The 21,313-nt window shown below is 35.9% G+C and overlaps 2 protein-coding genes across 7 annotated transcripts; one reads left to right on the forward strand and one right to left on the reverse strand.

Moving 5' to 3' along the window:
• Positions 1–663: 663 nt before the first annotated feature.
• LOC105055061 (sulfite exporter TauE/SafE family protein 3) lies at positions 664–7,587 on the forward strand. Its single transcript, XM_010936764.4, has 12 exons — positions 664–1,209; positions 1,342–1,501; positions 1,821–2,021; positions 2,938–3,002; positions 3,090–3,123; positions 3,462–3,541; positions 3,641–3,727; positions 3,917–3,967; positions 6,039–6,260; positions 6,844–6,937; positions 7,037–7,177; positions 7,262–7,587. Exons 1-12 carry the CDS (start codon positions 964–966, stop codon positions 7,366–7,368), a joined length of 1,488 nt encoding a protein of 495 aa, XP_010935066.1. The 5' UTR covers positions 664–963; the 3' UTR covers positions 7,369–7,587.
• Positions 7,588–9,002: 1,415 nt separating this feature from the next.
• LOC105055063 (guanine nucleotide-binding protein subunit beta) lies at positions 9,003–18,738 on the reverse strand. 6 transcript variants are annotated; one of them, XR_002165878.3, is made up of 8 exons: positions 18,332–18,738; positions 18,140–18,234; positions 17,746–17,880; positions 16,375–16,799; positions 13,002–13,365; positions 11,902–12,198; positions 10,449–10,562; positions 9,445–9,468 (listed from the first exon to the last, which is right to left on the reverse strand). XR_002165878.3 is itself a non-coding variant. In XM_010936765.4 (7 exons), exons 1-7 carry the CDS (start codon positions 18,435–18,437, stop codon positions 9,421–9,423), a joined length of 1,287 nt encoding a protein of 428 aa, XP_010935067.1. In that variant the 5' UTR covers positions 18,438–18,736; the 3' UTR covers positions 9,003–9,420. The 6 variants fall into 6 exon arrangements, 2 of the variants coding, with proteins under 2 accessions (XP_010935067.1, XP_010935069.1); XR_002165879.3 differs by having other exon boundaries at positions 11,902–12,213; XM_010936765.4 differs by lacking the exon at positions 11,902–12,198 and having other exon boundaries at positions 9,003–9,468; positions 18,332–18,736.
• Positions 18,739–21,313: the final 2,575 nt, after the last annotated feature.

Here is a 21,313-nt window from a genome sequence, read left to right on the forward strand (position 1 = left end):
TCCATATTTTACTCTTATGAATGAAATCCATGAACCATCTATTATCAGCATCAACCTTGCGGCATATTTTGGCCATTAATGCTGCACTTTTAATAATCAAGGAAGCAATTTTGAAACCTCCATTACACACGGACTCACAAACATTCTCCCAAGATAGCAAATGCACCCGTCCCAATGCCCCTGATGAGCTCCACAAAAAATTCCTAATAACTCTTTCTAGTTTCAATAGAATAACTCTTGGAATATCACGGTTCAACTATAAATAAATAGGAAGAGACGTAGGCACAGATTTAATCATAGATAAATCTCACCATTGCCAACAAATAAATTAATTTATTTTACCCGAATTAATTCTGCACAATGAAAACAAGCTATATTGTAAGTGCGGTACCTGACTCCATGGTCATCAAGGCCGCACGGAAGTTTCCTAAACAACCGTTCTTAAAATGATATGATCAAAATCACGGATCAACTGAAGGTAACCCGAAGTTTCAGAGAGAGAGAGAGAGAGGGGAGGTGGTAAGAACAAGAAGAAACACGTGCCCGTTGTTTATCTTGATTCTCTGATGCCAAGCCGGTGAAAGTTAACCTTCCACGGCTCCAAAATGAGAATCCACAGCTATAGCTCGACGAAACAACGTCGCTGCTACAAGCAACGCACCAAAAACGATCACAAGAAACGGGAAACATATTTTTCTCCCCTCAATCTGGGGAGTAGAATCAATTGCAAGCAGCAGTTACAAATTAGAGCAGCGAGAAGGAAAGAGCTAGAGATACAGAGTTGTAGCAAAGGCAAGTGAAAACCCCACCATCTTAACAAAGTAGTATTCCAGCCAACCAGTGAGAGAGGGATGGAAGACACTCCAGAGCTATCTCTTCTGTAAAAAGAGAGGTGGGAAGAGAGTGAAAGGCTTTCGAACATTTTGAGTTCATTTTTTTGGTAGGCGTTAGGAAAAGAGAGCAATGGGTGGAAGACTGGAGAGCTGCGTGTGGTGGATAGGAATGTTGCTCCTTTGCTTGAACCTGGCCTTGGAAAGTGAGGTGGTCTTAGCAAACAGGCCCCTCGCATCCTCAGCTCATGAGATGGGAAGTAGTAGCATCAGCACCAACCACAACAAGATCATGGAGAAGGACTACAAATATATACTCAGCAACATCTTTCATTCCCTGTTCGACAATGGCGACTCTTCTTACACCCATGTTTGGCCAGTATGCGGCTCCTCACTCTGCTTCTCTTAGAATACAATTCATTTGCCTTTGTTCTGGTATTTGTATATGTGAATCATTTCTTCTTTTGGTATTATTATGGGCTTGAATGGAGTTGGATGGGATTGGATTCAGGACATGGAGTTCGGTTGGAGAGTCGTGTTGGGTTCGATCATCGGGTTCCTAGGTGCTGCTCTGGGCAGTATTGGAGGTGTTGGTGGAGGTGGGATTTTTGTTCCCATGCTTACCTTGATCATTGGCTTCGACCCAAAGACATCTACAGCTGTCTCCAAGTGTAAGACATAGGATACATGCTAATATAGATGGAGTGATGTAGAAAGAATGTTTCCTTCTTTCCTTTTTTCTTTCTTCTTCTGAAAACAGGCTGCATTGCAGGTTCTTAATTTAAGCATTCTGTTTCTCTTTAATCTGGAGCTATATAAAACAAAATAAACTAATGGTTACTCTTCTGTTTTGTAGTTCAGAACCTGGTGTTTGCATGAATTTATATTTTGTTATCTATACAAAGATGAATCTCTAGCTGTATTTTATTCTTCGAAGTCATGATTTGGGTTCCATTTCCTCATTTAAATCCAACACCACTTGTCTTGCAGGTATGATTATGGGTGCAGCAGGATCCACAGTGTACTATAACTTGAGGCTACGCCACCCGACATTGGACTTGCCGATCATTGATTATGACCTTGCTTTGCTGTTTCAGCCCATGCTTATGTTGGGTATCAGCATTGGAGTCGCTTTTAACGTCATTTTTCCTGATTGGATGGTCACTGTTCTCCTCATTATCCTCTTCCTAGGTAAAAAGATAAACCAAATTCTTTATGGCCATCACCTCCATAAAAGAAAATTTAAGTACTTAGGATCATCTAATGTTCCAAGCATCTTATCATGTGAAATCTCATATATGTTGTTTCTGCTTCCCTCAGAAGATTTGGTTGATTAGTTCTTACAATAATACCAAAGATTTAATAAGTTTTCATCTTCTTGCATACAGAAGCTATAATAGCACTTCCACTGCAACAAAATTTTAAATTTTACCGCACAAGCTAATTATACAATCAAATCAACAGAAAAATCACCCACATGTTGAGCCAAAAGCAAAACTACTTCTAACAAAAGTCTGAACTGGTTGATCATGAGCTTCTGTATTTTAGTTGTAAAGGTTGTTTCTTACTCTGTCACTAAAAGCTTTCATCTGGCATTTTAATCCCATGATCTGGCATTTTTTTTTATCCTTATTATCATCAAAAGACGGTCATGTCTCCAAGTACCGAATTATTTATTCATATCCTCAGCATTTTCCATGTCAGCAGCTTAGTAATTTTCAGGATCATTTGCTGGTAACCATTTCTCCAGAAGCTTCATTATATTTCTTTTTTCCATGCATTAGTACCTTAAGTGGAGTTTCTGGCAGAATCTAACTGTTGCCTTTGATGAAAATTAACTTTATAAGCAATATCATGGCTCAAAAAATATCTACTCCCAATGTAGTTCATATTTGGTAGTTTCTCCAAATTCTGTGACAATCATCTTAAAGTAATTAATGAGAATGTTTTCATGCTTTTCTATATCTCAGTAATTGGATGCTTCTTTCTTTCCCTTTGTGGTCCTTGTGTCCGCAGGCAACTATCTTGTATATCTGCTACCGAAACTTTAACTAATTACACTATGTTTAAGGGATATGAAATACTAAATAGGTGTGACTAATGCCAGGTACATCAACAAAGGCACTTTTCAAAGGTATAGAAACATGGAAAAAAGAATCCATACTGAAAAAGGTCTGATCCTTACCTCATTGCTTTCGACTTTTTGATCTGTTTAAATGAAACTTGATTAAGAGAGTTCTTGTGATTCTTACATTTCAGGAAGCTGCCAAACTGCTCACTTCTCAATCAAATGGTAAGTATGACAAAAGGTCCACATCAATATTTGAAGCGATTTAAAACTATAATCTACTTATGCTCAATAAAGAAGCAGTAAGAAGATTAAGAACCATCCTCTTCTCTCTCATGATTATTACATCTACACTACTATATGCACAGCATCATTCATGCATGCCAACATTTGCCCTATCAGTACTGATGTGTACTGACCATACCATACCATACAAGTACTAAATTGGTACACGGTATTGAGATGGCGAACTTTGATGTACATGGTCCTTTTTTCTCTTGTTAATTTATTTGTAGTTTTTTCTTGTAGGAAAAAACTAGTATTATCTTTCTTTTGAATTTCAGAGAGTCCAAAATTGGAATACAAACCACTCCCAGGTGCTCCTGCTGCCAATGCACAGGTCACGTTGTCACCAGATGATGAGGTAGGTTCGTTTTTCCCTTTTCTTTTGAAAAAAGAAGAGTTAGGTTCTGTGGTTAACTCATTGGCTCTTATCAGAATTCTGTTGAACTCTGTCTTCCAGGTTCCAATCAAAGAAAATATCTATTGGAAAGAGTTTATGCTGCTGTTATTTGTGTGGGTGGCATTCCTTGCGGTGCAGATAGTTAAGGTGATATATTGCTTGTCTAGACTTTAAAAAAGAAAAAAAGAAAGAAAAAAAAAAAAGAACATTGTTAATAGTTAATTTTCATGTCCTCAATACCGTGTCCTTTCTTGCTGTTATCTTCATGATTGTACACTATATACTGTCTAACTTTTCATATATCATGATTTTCTTTCCTTTGGAATACATATGCAGACATATGCCACAACCTGCTCGATAGAATACTGGATTCTAAATGTTTTACAGGTATAATCTCCTTAATAGTTTTCTTTTCTTCTTCTTATACTCTCAGATACATAAGTATTATTTTGGTTTAAGACCAGATGGAAATAGCGTTATTTACACTATTATTATGAGAAGGGGTCATTTGAGTATATGTAAACAGATATATGTTGAATGTGGATCCCTATGTTGTTACATTCTATGTAGGATAAGGAATAGGTGTAATTGGACCTGCTTTTGGCATATCTATCATTATTTGGGTATTACATTCACTTCTTTAGGCATCTATTGAATCAAGAAATAGATTTAAGTGTACATCTTAAAAAGTATAAAATTATCCCCTGGATAATTCAAATCAAAGCAATTTAATGTCTGACATAGCCCTATATGACATGACTAATCAATAGAAATACTCCAGCATTTATCCAACAGGAGTCATTGGAACCTCAAATCACTGGATAACTAAATGTTCTTTTACTGCATTAGATCTCATTTCTATTTTCTAATTAACAACAAATAATTGGAATATTGGATAGTTTAATACTAAAATAAATGATGTTCAAACACTTATAACTGGTCTTTGAAAAAAAAAAAAAAAAAACTAGAGGACACTGCTAAATTGGTGTTTGCATCAATTCAACTTCATGTTTTGAAGGAAGTAATCTATAACATTGTGTATTCAATGTCCAAATCTGGAACTAAATGATGAACTTGTACAACAGTTCAGACAGTCCCATGTAACATAGAAACAGACTAGAAAAATTCCAAAGAAATAAAAAGAGTAGTCTTTATGGAAATGCATAGAAGAAAAACAGATTTATCACTATATGAGCATGTCAGTTTACAACCACTTGAATCAGTAATAATATTTTCATGCTCACCACTCTCAATCTGACATCAACTGATATATTCTTTGATATCTCATTTCAGCTTTATTTCGATAATCAACCTGTTCAGTGGAAGAGCAAATATCCCTTGGCCTATATCTATATATTGTTTGCTTCCTCGCCATGTCATTTTTTGATCATTTTGACTAATTACTTCACATAAGCTCAGCTTTACCTTCACACTAAACTAGTACTTTTGCAAAGACTTAATTTCTTTAAGTTTCATTTTTTTTACGTACATATCTTATCCCACAACCAAATTTCTGTGATCTAGCTATCAGAAAGGCATGCTGCTTATTTTAATACACATATGTGACTAAACTCCTGATAATAGCCTATGCAAGCCTCAGAATTATAGTCTTAATCATTTTCAGTTCCTACTGTATCCATCTCTTATCCATCAGCGTACCAGAATAATTCTCATATAAAATTATGGTTTTTTTTTTAACGTAGAAATCTTCCAGTGACTTGTATTAAATCTCAAACGCATACTATCTAATCCAGTTTCTAGCTTCATAAGAAGTACAATTTGGAACCAGTGCCAACATCTTTTGAATTTAAGCAGACAACACAATGGCTTTAATTGTTTTTGGTTGTGTTTGGTTGCTGGTTTTTTGCTGGTTAAAGGCAAGTGATCAGTTTAACCAGCAAAACAGCCATTACAAAGTGAGGATTAAAGTTCTTTGGTCAAAGTCCCAAAAAGCCATTTAACCTGCTTAACTTTATTTCATGGGGAGGTTGAAATAAATTTGACCATGCTCTCTCTTCTCACACTTTACTTTTTTAGCTTTTCCATAATCTACCAACTCTTAGAATTTCGATGAAATGGTGGATAATTTTAAGCACCAGTTAGCTAGCTAGCAGGTGGTTACAAATGGTTGAACTTGAATCTATCCACTTCCTGGTTAGCTATCTGGCATCCAAGTGATCTTTTTGATCTTTTTGATATGTGGTTGGATCAATTATATCACCACTCGATAGCTTATCTGGCCAACTGACAAAGTACAAATGCTTTCCATCAAAATAAAAAAATAAAATAAAATAAAAAGATAAAATACAAATCCTACCATGTAACTGATAATGCTTCAATCTTTGGCCTAATGTGGATCTGAAAGGAATCCTGCCAAGTTGTCATAGGAAAACAATTACTTAGCTCAGAAAATGGCATATTGGTGGAAGAAACTTGACTGACATTTTGTGCTATGCAGGTGCCAATTGCTCTTTCTGTCACACTTTATGAAGCCATCAACCTCTGCAAAGGAACGAGGACAATTGCCTCTAGGGGGAAGCAAGATATGAGATGGAAAATGCATCAGCTGCTCCTCTACTGTTTCTGTGGGGTGTTAGCAGGGATAGTTGGAGGACTGCTTGGACTAGGAGGGGGGTTCATCCTGGGACCATTGTTTCTTGAAATGGGAGTTCCTCCTCAGGTTTTGCTCTCTCTTCCACCAGTTAAAGATGTGGAAATGTTTGAATTCTGCATAATGAGAGAATAGATTTTTAAGTTAAAACATAACTTCAAAAAAAAAAAAAATGAAAACGTAACAAATCATGTCAGTAGAAAATCTATAGCACTGGAATATGAAAGCCATCTGAAGCTCGTACAATTCTGTGAATGGAAAGCATTCATTAGTTTTATGAACAACAAAAAAATTCCATGATAATATATATAATTCATGACTCTTGGGGGCAAAAGCTGAAAACTAAAGATTTTGGACATCACAGTCACTAGGTTGTAGTGCAAATGTTTATGGATAGTCACTAAATAATTAGTCAAGATAGCACAGGTTGCTCTCTGTGTTTGAAATGGAATGTATACATTTCATGCATGCTTTTTAAGTCATTTAGATGCTGGCAAAATAGACTACTGCTTTGAAAAATTTAAGAAGCTTTCAAAGATGGCTCCCTATTTGTTGGTCCAAGCAATTGTATTCTTTTGTGTTTTTTTTTTTGGACTTGAAGATTTCTTAGTTCCCACGCATAGTGTTGCTAATGTTGTGGTATGTGTTGTAGGTCGCAAGTGCAACATCAACATTTGCAATGACATTTTCATCATCGATGTCCGTCATACAATATTATCTTCTTGATCGCTTCCCTGTCCCATACGGTAAGCAGCATTGTCATCAATTTTAGTCCCTGAGAGCTATAATATTAGCTCCTGCAACTTTTGGAATCCTAACAACTCTTGACTGTTTTATTGCTGCAGCTGCTTACTTTGTTTTTCTGGCAACCGTGGCTGCCTTCACTGGTCAGCACATTGTTAGAAGGTTGATAGTACTCCTAGGCCGAGCATCGCTGATCATCTTCATTCTGGCTTTGACCATCTTTGTGAGCGCAATTAGTTTAGGTAAATAATGTCAATTCTTTTGTCAAGGAAATGTTTCTAATGCATGGCCTCTAATCTCTAATTAATAAACTGATGTCACTGCAGGTGGTGTTGGTATTGCACACATGGTCGAGAAGCTGGAAAGAAAAGAGCATATGGGTTTCGAGAACCTGTGCTACCACTCCAAATCACTTCAGTTCAAAGTCTTTTAAAGTTTAAAAGATGTAATAGTGATATTTATGTCTTTCTTTTTCCCACAGCTAGGTATTTGTCTACTTGAATCTGAGTCTGTCGGTAAGATGGTAAAATCTTTGTTCTTGTAACCATGGCAGCTGAAACTTGGCATCCTTTCTTCCATATACAAAAGTAGATGCTTAATCTGTGCAGAAATTGTAGCATAATATCTAATAACAAGTGCAGGGTTTAATTTATTCATCATGAATGTGATATAAGGTCTAAGATAAAAAGAGAAGTACAGAACTTTCTATTCCAACTTTACAAGTAAAATGAACCTAACATAATCATTTGCATTTTAGGGAAACCAGAGGCTAACATTAACTCTGTAGATCTCTACTTCCACCAGTCTCTGATTTCTAAAAGACCTGCCAAGGTTATATTGAAACTGGGCACCGGAAATCTACCATAGTCTACATCATGGTTTAGTTCTCTTAGTATCATGTCCTATCAACTTAGCGTTCTCCAATCTCAATGCTATACTTCCATGTGGTCATGGCATGAATTGATATGTAATGGTTGCAAAATAGAAGCATCAGACTGCTCCGTCTTTTTCCAGATAATCTGGTTCTGCCTAATCATTGGAATGCCTGAAGATTTGTTCTTCCGGAGTCAACTCATGGTCTTCAAGAAGAAGGCACTATTGCAGCCAGTAAGAAACTGATTAGCATCTGAGGGCCAAAGATTGAATCAGAAAATCTGTATTTCTTCAATTTACCAGAAAGAGGTATGAATGTTAGCTCTTGAGTGTTTATCCTGCATTGATTTTCCTTTCAATTGCAACCTATGCGCTTTGCTTCTTTATCATTCCAATTAAAACTAACCTCATTAGAAGATCAATTTACATGAAGTATTTACCTTTCTCAATGTATTTTGGCATTAGAAAAACAACAAAACTCTAGAGACTCTTGAGGAACTTACTAAGTTGTTTACTAAATTTAACCACTTCTTTTTTCAATCTGAGATCTTGACCAAGTTATAATGCCTTACAAATTCAGAACATTTAATAATGGTTGAATTGTTCATTCGGGGAAACCCAAGCAAATTTGCTAAATACAAGTTGGGATATACATATCCCAATGAAACCGTGTGGGCGTACAGCCCTCCCTTTCCCCTCAGGAGGAATACTTCTGAGGGGAAATACTTGACACATAGGACAGGGAGGCGAATAAATGATATATAAGTAATAAATCTTTGAAGCATTTAAAATTTAAATCTCTTTTATAGACACATCTTTCCTTCTAAAGAATGAAAAATGATTTGGATTATTTATCTGGAGGCCCCAGATTGTTATTTCAAGGGAAAATAAATTGAATATGCCTTATGAACATTCCCCACAATGTGGATAATGAAATATACGAAATTAAAAGAATTTGGGAGTTTCTAAGGAAGCTACTTTCATCAAGAAAAAAAAAAAAAAAAATAGGCCATGTCACAAGCACAAAAGACCAGAAACTGACAGTGGAAAACGAAAATTTGTTGCTTCCCGCTTGTTTTACTTCCTTTTCATGCAGATCTGATTGACAAAACCTATGAAAACATTTTGCAACATTTAATTAACTGGTATCTGTTAGGTTATTATTTCCCTGCGAAGTTCAAACCCTCTCCAAGGTTCAAATAACAAATGAAATATTAAAGTCAAGATTCCAGATCAACTTGTACAGACCAATCAGAGTACATACAGAATAGTAGATACAATAACGTTCTATAGGCTAAACATACCAACAGAAGACATTACTTTTCGCAAAAAATATGAAGAAAAAGGAGTTACGGGGATCTAATAATACAGATGACAACAAATCATTGAAATGTTGCACGGCAGTCCTGATAGTTTTTCTGCAACCTTGTCTCTGCCTCACGCAAGTGCCCCCAGCTAACATTGATATCTCAAGATGCTTGAGCTTCATGGGAGCAGGACTTGTAGCTTTAAGGAGCAAGACACCACAGAATCCACTATACAAGAGCTAGCTGGTATTTGCACAACAATGGTCCGAGTTGGGCACCAAACTGATATTCCACAACAAGTGCTATCAATGCAACGAATGGATCACCCTCCTGTGTCCTCCAAAGGCCCAAATCTGCCAAAATAATAAAGGATGAGTTTTGTAGAATTTGAACCTACATCCTTCTACGACTGGAAAGATCGATCTCACAAGAGAAACGGGCAGTGTTAAATGTTTACATTTTTTTGTATAAACTGAAGCTTGAAACTGTTATAAACTGACCAAACAGAGGTTTGATCAATCAGCTGAAATTGAGAGTGCAACTTGAAACTTGAGTGTGATAATCAAGTTCTCAAGATGTTGATATTGTCCAAAAATATGAAGGATGTAGATAAAAAAAGGCAGGGACATGAAGGAAAAAAACGATTGGTACACAGCTTACTCCTTACTATGTCTTATGAGGAAAGAATTTTTGAGATCAAGAAAGCAATAAGGTGATAGAATAAATGGCTAGAACAAGATAATCCTAGCAGATGTGGGAACCGAGTCATGCCCTTTTAATCTAGCTAACCTCTAAGCACCAATCTCAAATTCATACCCAGACTTTTCAAGCTAGCTAGACTGATTACATACACCTTGTAACTAAAAGGCTCAAGTTGATGATAAACAAGCCTTCACTGAAGGGTTGATAGGGAGAACCAAAAAAAAAAAAAGAGACTCAGTTGTTAACAAGGAAAATAGAACATCCAATAGGTGTGACTGACAGAGAATCTAGACGCCTGGACTGCATTTTGTAGTTCAAATTCGAAACTAGTTGAGATTCTTTTAAACTGCCAGAAACAAACTTGTAGAGAAAACAGCAAGAAAAGAGAAAACAAATTTCATTTCCGAGAGAGTAAATAAAGAAATGATATGACCCATAGAGAAAGTATAAGAAACTTCATTTCTAGTCATGGTGCACTCTAATCATAACAGCTACTATAAAGGCCTCTCTTGATATGATTCCAAAGTATAAATTGATACCATTTAACAGCTTTGACAAACTCTTAAAATATCTTCTAATGGTTCCAATGGTGAAATCTTATTATTGATTAACAGACTGGATAAGAAGGTACCTTTAGGCTTTTGTCCCAGCTTCCTGTGCATAAGGCACTCCCATCAGATGACAAACCTAGGCAGCTTATACGGCCCTCATGAGAGTTTTGCAGAGTTCCCAAATTCAAGACTACCTAAGAAAAGAGAAACATATAGAAGATCCAAACACCCTTTTTCCATAAGATTTAGCAAAATGATAAAATAAAACAATCAAAGCAAGAAGAAGGGAGGGTGAACAAACCAAAGCCATGGTCTCACTAACTACAAAGATTGGACTCATGGCTGAAGTTCTCTCCGAAACTCCAAAATCAGAATGCGTAGTTTCACCTAAACTCAATTCCAAGTTGGGTGAGTTTTGGAATTCTGGTTAAATTAATTTTTGCAACCAAAGTCATTGCCTATGTGGGTTGCTTATGACTATAGCTTTTTTTTTTTTGTTTTTATTTCAATATGAATACTGAAACAATATATTCAATGATCCTAATCAATAAAATGTACTTTAAACTGATTTTTCTTTAATTTTTTTTTTATTTTTCCTAATACAAATTGTTGTTTGGATTTCTTTATAATTTTCAGCCAAAGCTATCCATGCTAGAGCCTAAAGCAGCAAAACTAAACTGAAGTTTTGAACCTTGGACTAGACATCAACTTAATGTATGAACAATCCGATGAAGAAGGAAATTAATTTGTCAAGCAATCCTCTTTTCTTGTGCCAAGATAACATCAAAATTAATTTGGAAGTAAAATTTTTCTTTCGTATGTAGTGGGCGATATTACTTAAATCCCTATAAGCTACTTTTGCATGTTTCTTTTAATTCACTTCTTTAGGCTACACAGACTAAATCTCCATATAGATCAATCACACCATTTATCATGAGATGAGGGGGGGGAAAAAAAGGAAGCCCATTTTTGATTCATTAGCGAATTAAAGCCACAGTCTGCTATTGACTGTCACAATGGCCACCAAAGACCAGGATGAAGCTTAAATGATTAGAAATTTCCAAAATTAAAATACTAACTTTATACTACAGCTATTTATGAAATTAGGTAATCAACAACATTAATTACATAACAGAACAGCAGTAACATAAGATGTATTATAAATCTGAGACAGTATCAAGTGCCAATGATAGATTTTTTTGACACCAAAATATATGTTTACAATGAAGGAGTAGGGGAATCAAACAGCATAATTCATGCTTTAATAAAATTATTATATCTGTTTCACGTTGGACAATCAATGATTTAAAAATGGCACTTACAATAATTGGTAAATGTTGAATGTGGCTTATAGTATATGCAAATAAGAAGAAACAGAGAGAACTTAAATTTTTGAACAGTAAAATTTTAGTGAACATCAAAAGGAAGAAGCATTTCTCATGATGGAAATAAGGAAAAGGTCATCAGAAGCCTTAACTGAAAATTTTAAGAGAACTTCACATGATTATAAAACATAGACAAGCACCGACATACCTCCAAATTCTCTTAAAACCAAGGGCCTTCTTTTAGAAAATATAGTGACTTCTATCATCCCCCACCCTGAATATCTCATCGAATAACCCAGACCGGTAAATCAATTGCTCTCATGCGAGCAAGACCATTAACAGTGATGACAAAATGCATCTCCATCCACCACAAAAATAAAATGATCCTCTGTTTCTTCAAAATTTTATGCTTTCTGTGGACAGCTGTCTGATAAGCATACCAATTACATTTTCAGGGTTAACCACCTTTTCTTCCTACCCCACTTCTAAGATTGCAATCCTTGTCCTACAACAATTTCAGCTGATGAAGTTTTAGACCTTGAACGATTATAGACTTCTTAGATAATTAAATAAAATCATCTCTGGATGCAAAAACATAATAATCTAAGCTTCAAGATGGCAACCATATCTCATAAACAAAATGTAGCCTTTAAATTCAAAATAAAATGATCCTGATAACTACTATTTTTTACCTGGAAAAAACTAAAATGCATATAATCTAACGTCCATTTGACATGAGGGTTATAGGACACGTTTGGTCTTGGAGAAAGAAATAAATCAAGTCCAAGTGCATTATAGAACTTATTTCTACAAGCAACATGCATGCACTATCAATAATTTTTACAGTGGGATTTGTATGATTGATCTTAAAGCTAGAATTTTCTCTCTGACATCATCCAAAGCCCAAGGATATTATTTTGTGCCAAAGATCACATGTGGGCATCAATACAGAAATACCATAAGAAGGAGCTTGGAGCTTGAGGAAATTTCATGGTAAACTAGTCTCTGTAAACTATTTCATTAGTATCTCTAGCATGTCTCACTCATATACTGAAATAATAAATACAATAATAAATATAAGTTCTAGGTACAATTTCAGCATATGCTATACCTATTTTACTCTGAAAAAAAATAATAAGAGATAATATTTAACTGTGGATTTATAAACTTTGCCAGGATTATTTCCTAAAACAAATCATTGACTTCATATAATAGTTCCATTTTCCACTATAATTTTCATTGGAGATTGTCTTTACTGTTTAGAGTTGCATAGGAATTTGTTTTTCCAAATAAAAAAGAAATGCATACCTCAGCTACCAGTGTGTCCCACACATAACAATCCCCATTGGAGTATCCAGCAAAAAGGAGTCTACCCGATATTGAGAAGGCAATGGATGTGACAATGGGGACATCATTATCATTACTGTCATGCTGCTGACTATAAACCTGAAGTTGATGTCCTGTCCCCATGTCAAATAATCGGCACGTGCCATCATCAGAGCCAGTCCCAAGTCTTTGTCCATCAGGAAAAAATTTGACAGCATTAACATCCCCCTCATGACCATGATAAGTTCGAACTGCTGGACTAGCTTTTCGAGTATCCCACAATCGAGCAGTAGCATCGCACGAACCAGAGACAAACATATTTGAATTTGAAGAGTTGACTGAGACACTGGAGATGAAAAACACAAGTTGTTTTCAGTAATATGATTATCTTAAAGTAAAGAATCAAAACCAGATTTCTTTTGTTTAAAATGAAACAAATATGGAAAGATCATATGTAAGTTTCTGTTTGCAGGAACACCGTGCCTGCAAAAGCATCATAGTTTGTGCATTTACGAGTGAATCTATATGACATCAAAATGAAACAGTTCTAAGAATGTTCTAAGAATGCTCTATTATTTTCTCCTCCTATAAAAAAAAAAGATAAATTATAGAAACATCTCCACAACTTTAGTCCAATTTCACTTACATCACACCCCTTCGATTTTAAAAAGTATTAAACTAGCTCTTCAAATTTTCAAGATGTTCCAAAATAGTCCTATCGATCACTGACTAATAAATGGTGTTAGCTTACCATTTTAATAGACGAAAATGTCCCTCGCTTATATAAGAGGGGTCGCCGGCGAGGAAAGTGGAGGTAAAGGGAGCCACCATGAAGGGGGAGGAAAGGGTTGTGGAGATCAGCATGGAGAAGGAGAGCGGCGTCAAAGGCCTCAAGTGGGATTAGAGGAGGAAAACGGATGAAGAGGAAGGAGAGGAGACGGAAGGGTTGCTAGTGAGGAAAAGGAAGAGGTGGAGGGAACCGTCGTGGAGGAGGGCTCATAGGCGGACTTAGAGGAGGTAGACGAGGAGAAGAAATGGGTGAGGAGAAGAAAGATGGAGGGATCACCAACGAGGAAGAGATAAAGGTGGAGGAGCCATCATGGAGAGGGTGAGCTCATAGGCGGGCTTAGATAAGGAGTATGAGGAGAAATAGGTGAGAAGGGAAGAAAGGGGAAGGAAGGGTCGCCAGTGAGGAATGGACGGAGGTGGAAGGAGCCGTTATGGAGGGTGAGGGCTCATAGGCGGGTTTGGAGGAAGACAACGACAAGGAGGAGAAGTGGATGAGGAAAAACGAGAGTAGAGAGGAGGGACAAGGAGGGTCATCAGTGACAGGAAGAGGAGAGCAATCGGAAAGGAAAAAGAAGGGAGGAGGTAGGGATAAGGGTAGTTTGATTATTTTATAAAATGATGAAATCATGTGATGACATGTGACATCATTCCACTAACAGAAATAAATAATAGAACTAATTTGGAATATCTCAAAAACTTCAAGGGTTAGTCTGACACTTTTTAAAATCGAGAGGATTTAAGTAAAATTAGACTAAAGTTGTGAGGTAATCCTATAATTTATACAAAAAAAGATAGTTTCAAATTTTGGTCATATTCTAATTCTAAGAATATTCCCTATTACTTTTTTTCCAAAACAACTCAATCTCTTTACACTAATCTCTCCACTAGCTTACCCATAGATTGTCTCTTTCTCCTCTCTCTAATGATTGGAGTAAGGTTAACAAGACCAGACATCATCCCATAACTCCATCATGCTGAATGTGAAGCGATCCATATATCCCCAAAAATTTTTATCTCATCCAATATTACATAAACAGTCAACTAAAAGCTATATATGTTAAACCCATATCTCCATGATGTTTAATGTAAAAGAGAGCTACATATGTTATACCAGTATGTCCAAATAATCCCATTTTTAATCCCTCTCCCACTAAAATACAGAATTTAGTGTTACATTCCTTTGTGTTTTTCCATTAATGTATCATACCAAATGCAATAATAATAAACAAGATGATAGCTAATAAGACTTGGGTTCATTAGTTGGCAACCTCCTCCTAAGCACATGCACCAGAAGAGGTTCCATATTCGAAGGCAAATGGTGAATTCCCACCAATATTTTCAAAAAACAAAAAGTGAAAAAATGGGAATAATGAGTAGCATAAATGTAAAGAACACTTCCATATTTTGCAATGGTGGAGAGCTATTATCATATTAAACATTTGTGTAGTTCCAAATAAAGCTTAACACTACATAAACTTCTACTTGAATTCAATCATCCATATATATGAGGCATGACTAATGTTTTAGAGTTGCAAAACAAATAATCGGCCCCTGTGCCTTGTTGATTCAAAAACCATTTACCATATAAGAAGTATATTTAATGTAACATACCATATATCAACAAGTTCTTTATTTAGTGACATTAATGATTTCTTTAGTCTCTTAGAAACACACAAATCATGAGAAAGAATAATTGATACAAGACTATGATATATCAATTACTTAAATTAATCAATATGATTAAAACCTCAATGTGTTATTATACAATTTTATATATTTGATAGAATTTTTAGTACAATTGGCCACAGAAATAACACAAATAAATAATGGACCCTAATGTGAAATGCACATGGCCAAATAGCAGTGTCTATCAAATAGTTACATAAAATAATTTGAAACATGATATAGGATTTGAACATGTCAATTTATTTGCTAGTAATCTCAACAATTTTTACGAGAATACTGAGTTTGCGACAATATGTTTACATAATGCACAGAACCTTGGTAAATGGCAACATATACTATGGGCCTTAATGTTTATACTGAAATGTATTGCTTGCTAATTGAAGTTCAGCACAGAAAGATACAAAGGGGAGGAAAATATACAAAAGTACAAATGGACAGAACTATCTCTGTTCTAGCGCAAAATTATCAGAATTCTGGCAAGTTGATCTAATACCTATATGCAAACTAAATATATAAGAATTAGATGGAAACCTACATAGGATCATCTGTTTTAGATAGACAGTAAATATTCCTTCAATTTAGGTGAAGACCAGCACAAGTTTGTTCCCAAAAAAAAAAAAAAAGCTTTCAGTGGAGATGGAATTCCTCTAAAAATCAAAGATCACAAATGGATTATTAACCAAAAAGAGGCCTATAGATTTTGTCATAGTAATTGATGTCACATACAAAGCCAGTTGTGAAATATCTTTTCAAATAAAGACAATAGGCATTCATCCAATGTAAAATTAAGCTACCTTTGGAGGAAAAAAACTACAAAAATTTATGACTGAAGCATCTTAGCTTCTAGTACATGATTTCATGACAGGATCTGTGCAATTACCTCAATACATCAGCTGTGTGTCCTGATGGAAATTCACCTCCAAAGACAGAGATCCTCTGACCAGTACTAACATCCCATAAAACACATGTCTGATCCCCTGAGCTAGTAATTAGTCGAGATTCCTGATCTGGGACATACTGACAAGACGATACATAGCCCTTGTGCCCAGTAAGTATTCTTGATATTGGTATATTTCCATCTCTATCAACTTGAGAATTGAGATTGAAAATAGAGCATGCACTATCAAGACCACCACATGCAACAGACTGACTGTAGGGGGCAAAGGCACATGTCATGACCCATGCACAGTGAAGCTTTATAGCATGTGTTTTTTGGCTCGTTAACGCATTCCACACAATTAATCTCCCATCTTGGGAAGCACTAACTATCCGATTCCTTTCAGGAGCCCAATCCAGTGAATAGACCTGACAAGGTTCTCACAAAACAATATTCATCAGTTACTAATTAAAAGGTTGAAGTTTGAGTTTTGATCTCTAAAAGACTAGATCCATAACTAATCCAAAATAATGTGAAAGGATCCAGCAAAAAGTTAAAACACAACAAATTTTGCACGTCCACATCCACACATAATGCTTGACTTAATATCACAATCACAAATGCCACAGTTATGTGCAATTTGACTTATAACTTGAAATAGAATATATAACTAAGCAAGGAAAAAGCGGTCAACATCTCCTTGTCCCAACCTGAGAATGCAGTAGAAAAAATGAGATCAATTATGGCAGGAGAAGAAAAACGATACAACATTTAGAGTTGATAATACTGAACATGTTTCTTGGTTTCCTTAGTTTTATATCTTATATCTTACATATGCATGTACCTAGTTTCCTAGAAACAGTGGTTCATTTTAGTTCTAACTTAATATTCTTGTTGGGGACCTCCCAATCCCCCTCCATCGTTTCTTATCAAAGATTATCTTATGTCAAGAATTGTTCTAGATTATGATTAACAAATAAAGTTTGATAGATTAATTGACCCGAGGTGAACCATGATACATCTTCCAATGAAGAAGTCTATAGACTTGAAATATTGTTTCACCTATTGTCAATTTTTTTGTCTGAACTTAGTTTCACCTATCAAACCTTTCTTATGGGCCAAGAAACATTTCCAATTTAAGCATTTAGCTGGTGCAGCATTTCATCATTTCCAATTACAACATATAGCATATGGAAATTAAACAGTGTAAGTTGGAACAACAATGAAAACAGGAATAGCCAACAAGGAAAAAAAAATCCTTCCCAAAAAATAATTACAAGAACCCTAAGAATGATTTTGAAGTAAATCATCAGTGGTTGCTAATTTTGGCTTTGCATGGTTGATTTGCATGGAGCAGAAAAGCTTTTAGGTCACCTTCGCAGCAAACCAGCTAAGTTTCACACATTTTTTTTTATGAGCATTGTGTGACAAACAATCATTCGAAACATCCTTTCCCCTGTATTTTCTCATCACATCAGGCTTCTCCAGTTCAGCAATTCTAACATACACCTAAAAAGAAACGAGAAAAACAACTACTTCACCTTTCCAGTATAAAAGGTTGAAAACTTTCACAGTTTATTAACAGTTCCGGGTAATCATGGAATCCACATTTAACAAAAATATAATGTAATCCTCATTTAACAAAAATATCATGTAAAGGTAGTTTTCAGACAACCCCATGAACTCAACTAACAAAAACGAAGAAAGATGCAGCAAAAGCGCAAAAAATCTCATCTTTATGAATGAATTAGCGAAGGATTGAACCTACTTTCCCTGTATGACCCTGCATGGTCCTACAGCAAACCAGATCCGTGGAACCAAGGCTAATCGCTGTTTTCCCATGGCTCTTAGCATACCCAACAACTGAAAAAACAGAGGAAGAAAAAAAATAAAGTCACTGCTCTCAAGGGAAGCAAAATGAGGGGAAAAAACGCCAAGAACAAGAACACGAGAATTCCACCATCGGTGTCGAGAAGCGCCTGCCGCCTCTGTTTCAGCCGCTCGCGCAGACCGTTCACTGTCGCCTTCGCGGCGATGTGCCGCTCCTTCAGCTCAGCAACAGACATATACAAAACCCTAACCCTAACCCCAACCCCGACCACAGTGTTTCAAAACATCAGAGTTCTGCAGCCATGACCGGCCTCGCTCTAGCTCGACCCGAGCCCTAATTCACCATCCCCACTCCGAGAGCGCCAATGTCGGAGCAGAACGACGGTAGAAACCGATGTAGGGTTAGGGTTCGCTGGGGGCGAATCGAGGACGAACACGAGAGGGTAGATAAGACGGGACAACAGAGAGAAGAGGACATAGAGCTGCAAGGGAACCTCGGAGAGAGAGAGAGAGAGGAGTAGCGGGTGTTGACCTCGGAGAGTGCTTGAAGGAGGGGGGGGGGGGGACGTGGGTCTTGTGTGACACGTGTCGAAAAGCAATTTAGGACAGTGGTGTCGGTGGGCCCGGAAGAGCGAGCAGAGAGATTTGGGGCCGCCGCCGGGCCCATACGGGATGTGGCTGGGTGAAACCCGATGGTAGGGTGGCAAAATATGATCCGTCCTCTAAATCCAACCCGTGTCTGATTCATTTTAAATAAATTTAAATTTAATTTAAATAATAAATAAATCGATTTATTTAATTTATTTATTAAATAAATTAAATTTAGATTTAAAATTTTCAATCTACCTAACCTGTTTAATTTATTTATATTTTTTATTTAAAATATTTGAATTTTGAAAAAATTTGGATGATCCATTTCAATTTTGATCCATTCCCATGATTGTGATCTATGAAATTTGAGTTATCCGCCCATCGAGCGACGGAAGTCACAGAACTCGCCTCGTTTTCTCTTTTTCCTCTTCTTCTTCTCCAAAAAGCTCTAAATATTTCTCACTGCCTCACCCTCCGTCATCTCTCTCTTCCATGTCGACATGCTAAGATTTGCAAGTTCCTCCACGTCGTCGCCCCTGCAATGCTTGCACCACCTTCGCAGCTGCTCGCTCCATTGCTTGCTCCCATCGACCACTCGCACCAGTTTCCACCATTGTTGACTGCCAGAATGAGCTTGATCGACTCCATCCATAGCCAATGGTCCACCGTCGGTTGTACTGCCATCATCCCTCAGCTCGATCAGCTCCGTCCATGGCTAGACTGCTAGTGGTCTGCCGTCGGCCACACCGCTGTCATTCCTCAATCCGATTGGCTTCATCCACGGTCGTGATCAGTCTGCGACGGCTTCATCGGTGTCTTCGCAACGATCATCTCTGGGTGCTAGGTGGTGGAGCCTTGGGCGATGGTGATCTGCGGCTTCATAGTTGCCTGGATTTTGATCCCCCTGAACAAGGTCGCGGCAAAGGTAAGGACCCCTCTTCGGTCTTTCTTTTTGTTTTTTTAGCAGTTCAATTGGGCTCCGTCCACTGCCAGAAGATCTTGCCGTCGGCCGCACTGTCATCATCGCTCGGTCCAATGGGCTCCATCCACAATAGTGATCGATCTGCAACGGCCTCATCGACATCTTTGTGGCGATCACCTAGTACTCGATGATGGAGCCCTGGGTGGAGACGGTCTGCGACTTCGTGGCCACCAAGGTGCTGATCCACACTTGCGACATGATCTCTCTCCACCGTCTCCGATCTCTCTTCATTTATTTTTCCATTTATTTTTTTTATATACGGGTTACTGTATAAACAAGTTACATGAGTCGGATCAGGTAACTTGTTTATTAAATAGGACAGGTTCGGATTTCAAAATCTTATCCATTTAATAAAATAAGTCGGGTTCAGGTTGAAAATTTTTTTGGCTTAACCTGTATTATACTCGATCTGCTTATATCCGATCCAAACCGATTGCCACCCCTATCCGATGGTGGGTAAATTTCATCAAAAGATGATCAACTATTTCATTGGCCAATTTATGCATACATTTTTTTAAATAAATAAATTATTTTTTATAGATGATATTTATTCATAAAATAAAAAAATATTTATGTATTTTTTATCAACTAAAAAAATATTTTTTTATTTCATTCCTAATACCTATAATAATAATATAGTAATACAATACTATCTTACACATAATATAACATAATATTATTATCACACAATAATATTTTATTATTTAATATGATATATTATTATAATAATATAATATTATAGTATATTTTTTTATTATTATAATATAATATCAATATCTTATTTTATTATAATAATATAATATAATATAATTTTAATATCTATTAATATTATATACTATATTATAATATATATTTTATTTGATTATATATAATATAATTTATTATATTATATTATATTATATTATATATATATAATATAATATAATATTTATATAATAATAAATATTATAAAAAATATGGATAGATCTTAGCAACTTATCCAAAGAACTAGTGATTTAAAAGAACATAGATAATAGTTTTTCAAATTATTTTTTAATATATAAAAAATATAAATAAATTATTTTTTTAATATTATTTAAAAATATTTATTTAAAAAAATATAAATTTTTAGATAATTTTTTTATTTTCAAAAGAACGGGTCTAAAGATAACCTAGATAAACTTTTTGCTTGAGACTAGAAAAGCGCAAGAGCATTGGCTGCATGACTGTGATTTGATTAATCATGAATGAGCTATATGCATGCAAGGTACAAATACCTAAACTATTAGAGATAGATATTTCTTTAAAAAAGAATAATGAATCAAGAGTAGCTAGAAGTATGTCCAAAAACTAGAAATGAAACCACTCTCGTATGGGATGCATTTACTCGTGCAGGCGAATGTGATTCTATAAAAAAAAAAATAATAATAGTGAAATAATATAGTACTTTTTTTTTTGAATTCTCTAAAGATAATGTTGTTTGATTTTTGTTTTAAGTACAATTTAGGCCTTCCATGGCTCAGTTCAGGAACAATGCTTCTACTGGCTTGGTATTCAAAG

The sequence above is a fragment of the Elaeis guineensis genome, chromosome 12 (genome assembly GCF_000442705.2).
Source record: "Elaeis guineensis isolate ETL-2024a chromosome 12, EG11, whole genome shotgun sequence".
Lineage (NCBI taxonomy): Eukaryota > Viridiplantae > Streptophyta > Magnoliopsida > Arecales > Arecaceae > Elaeis > Elaeis guineensis.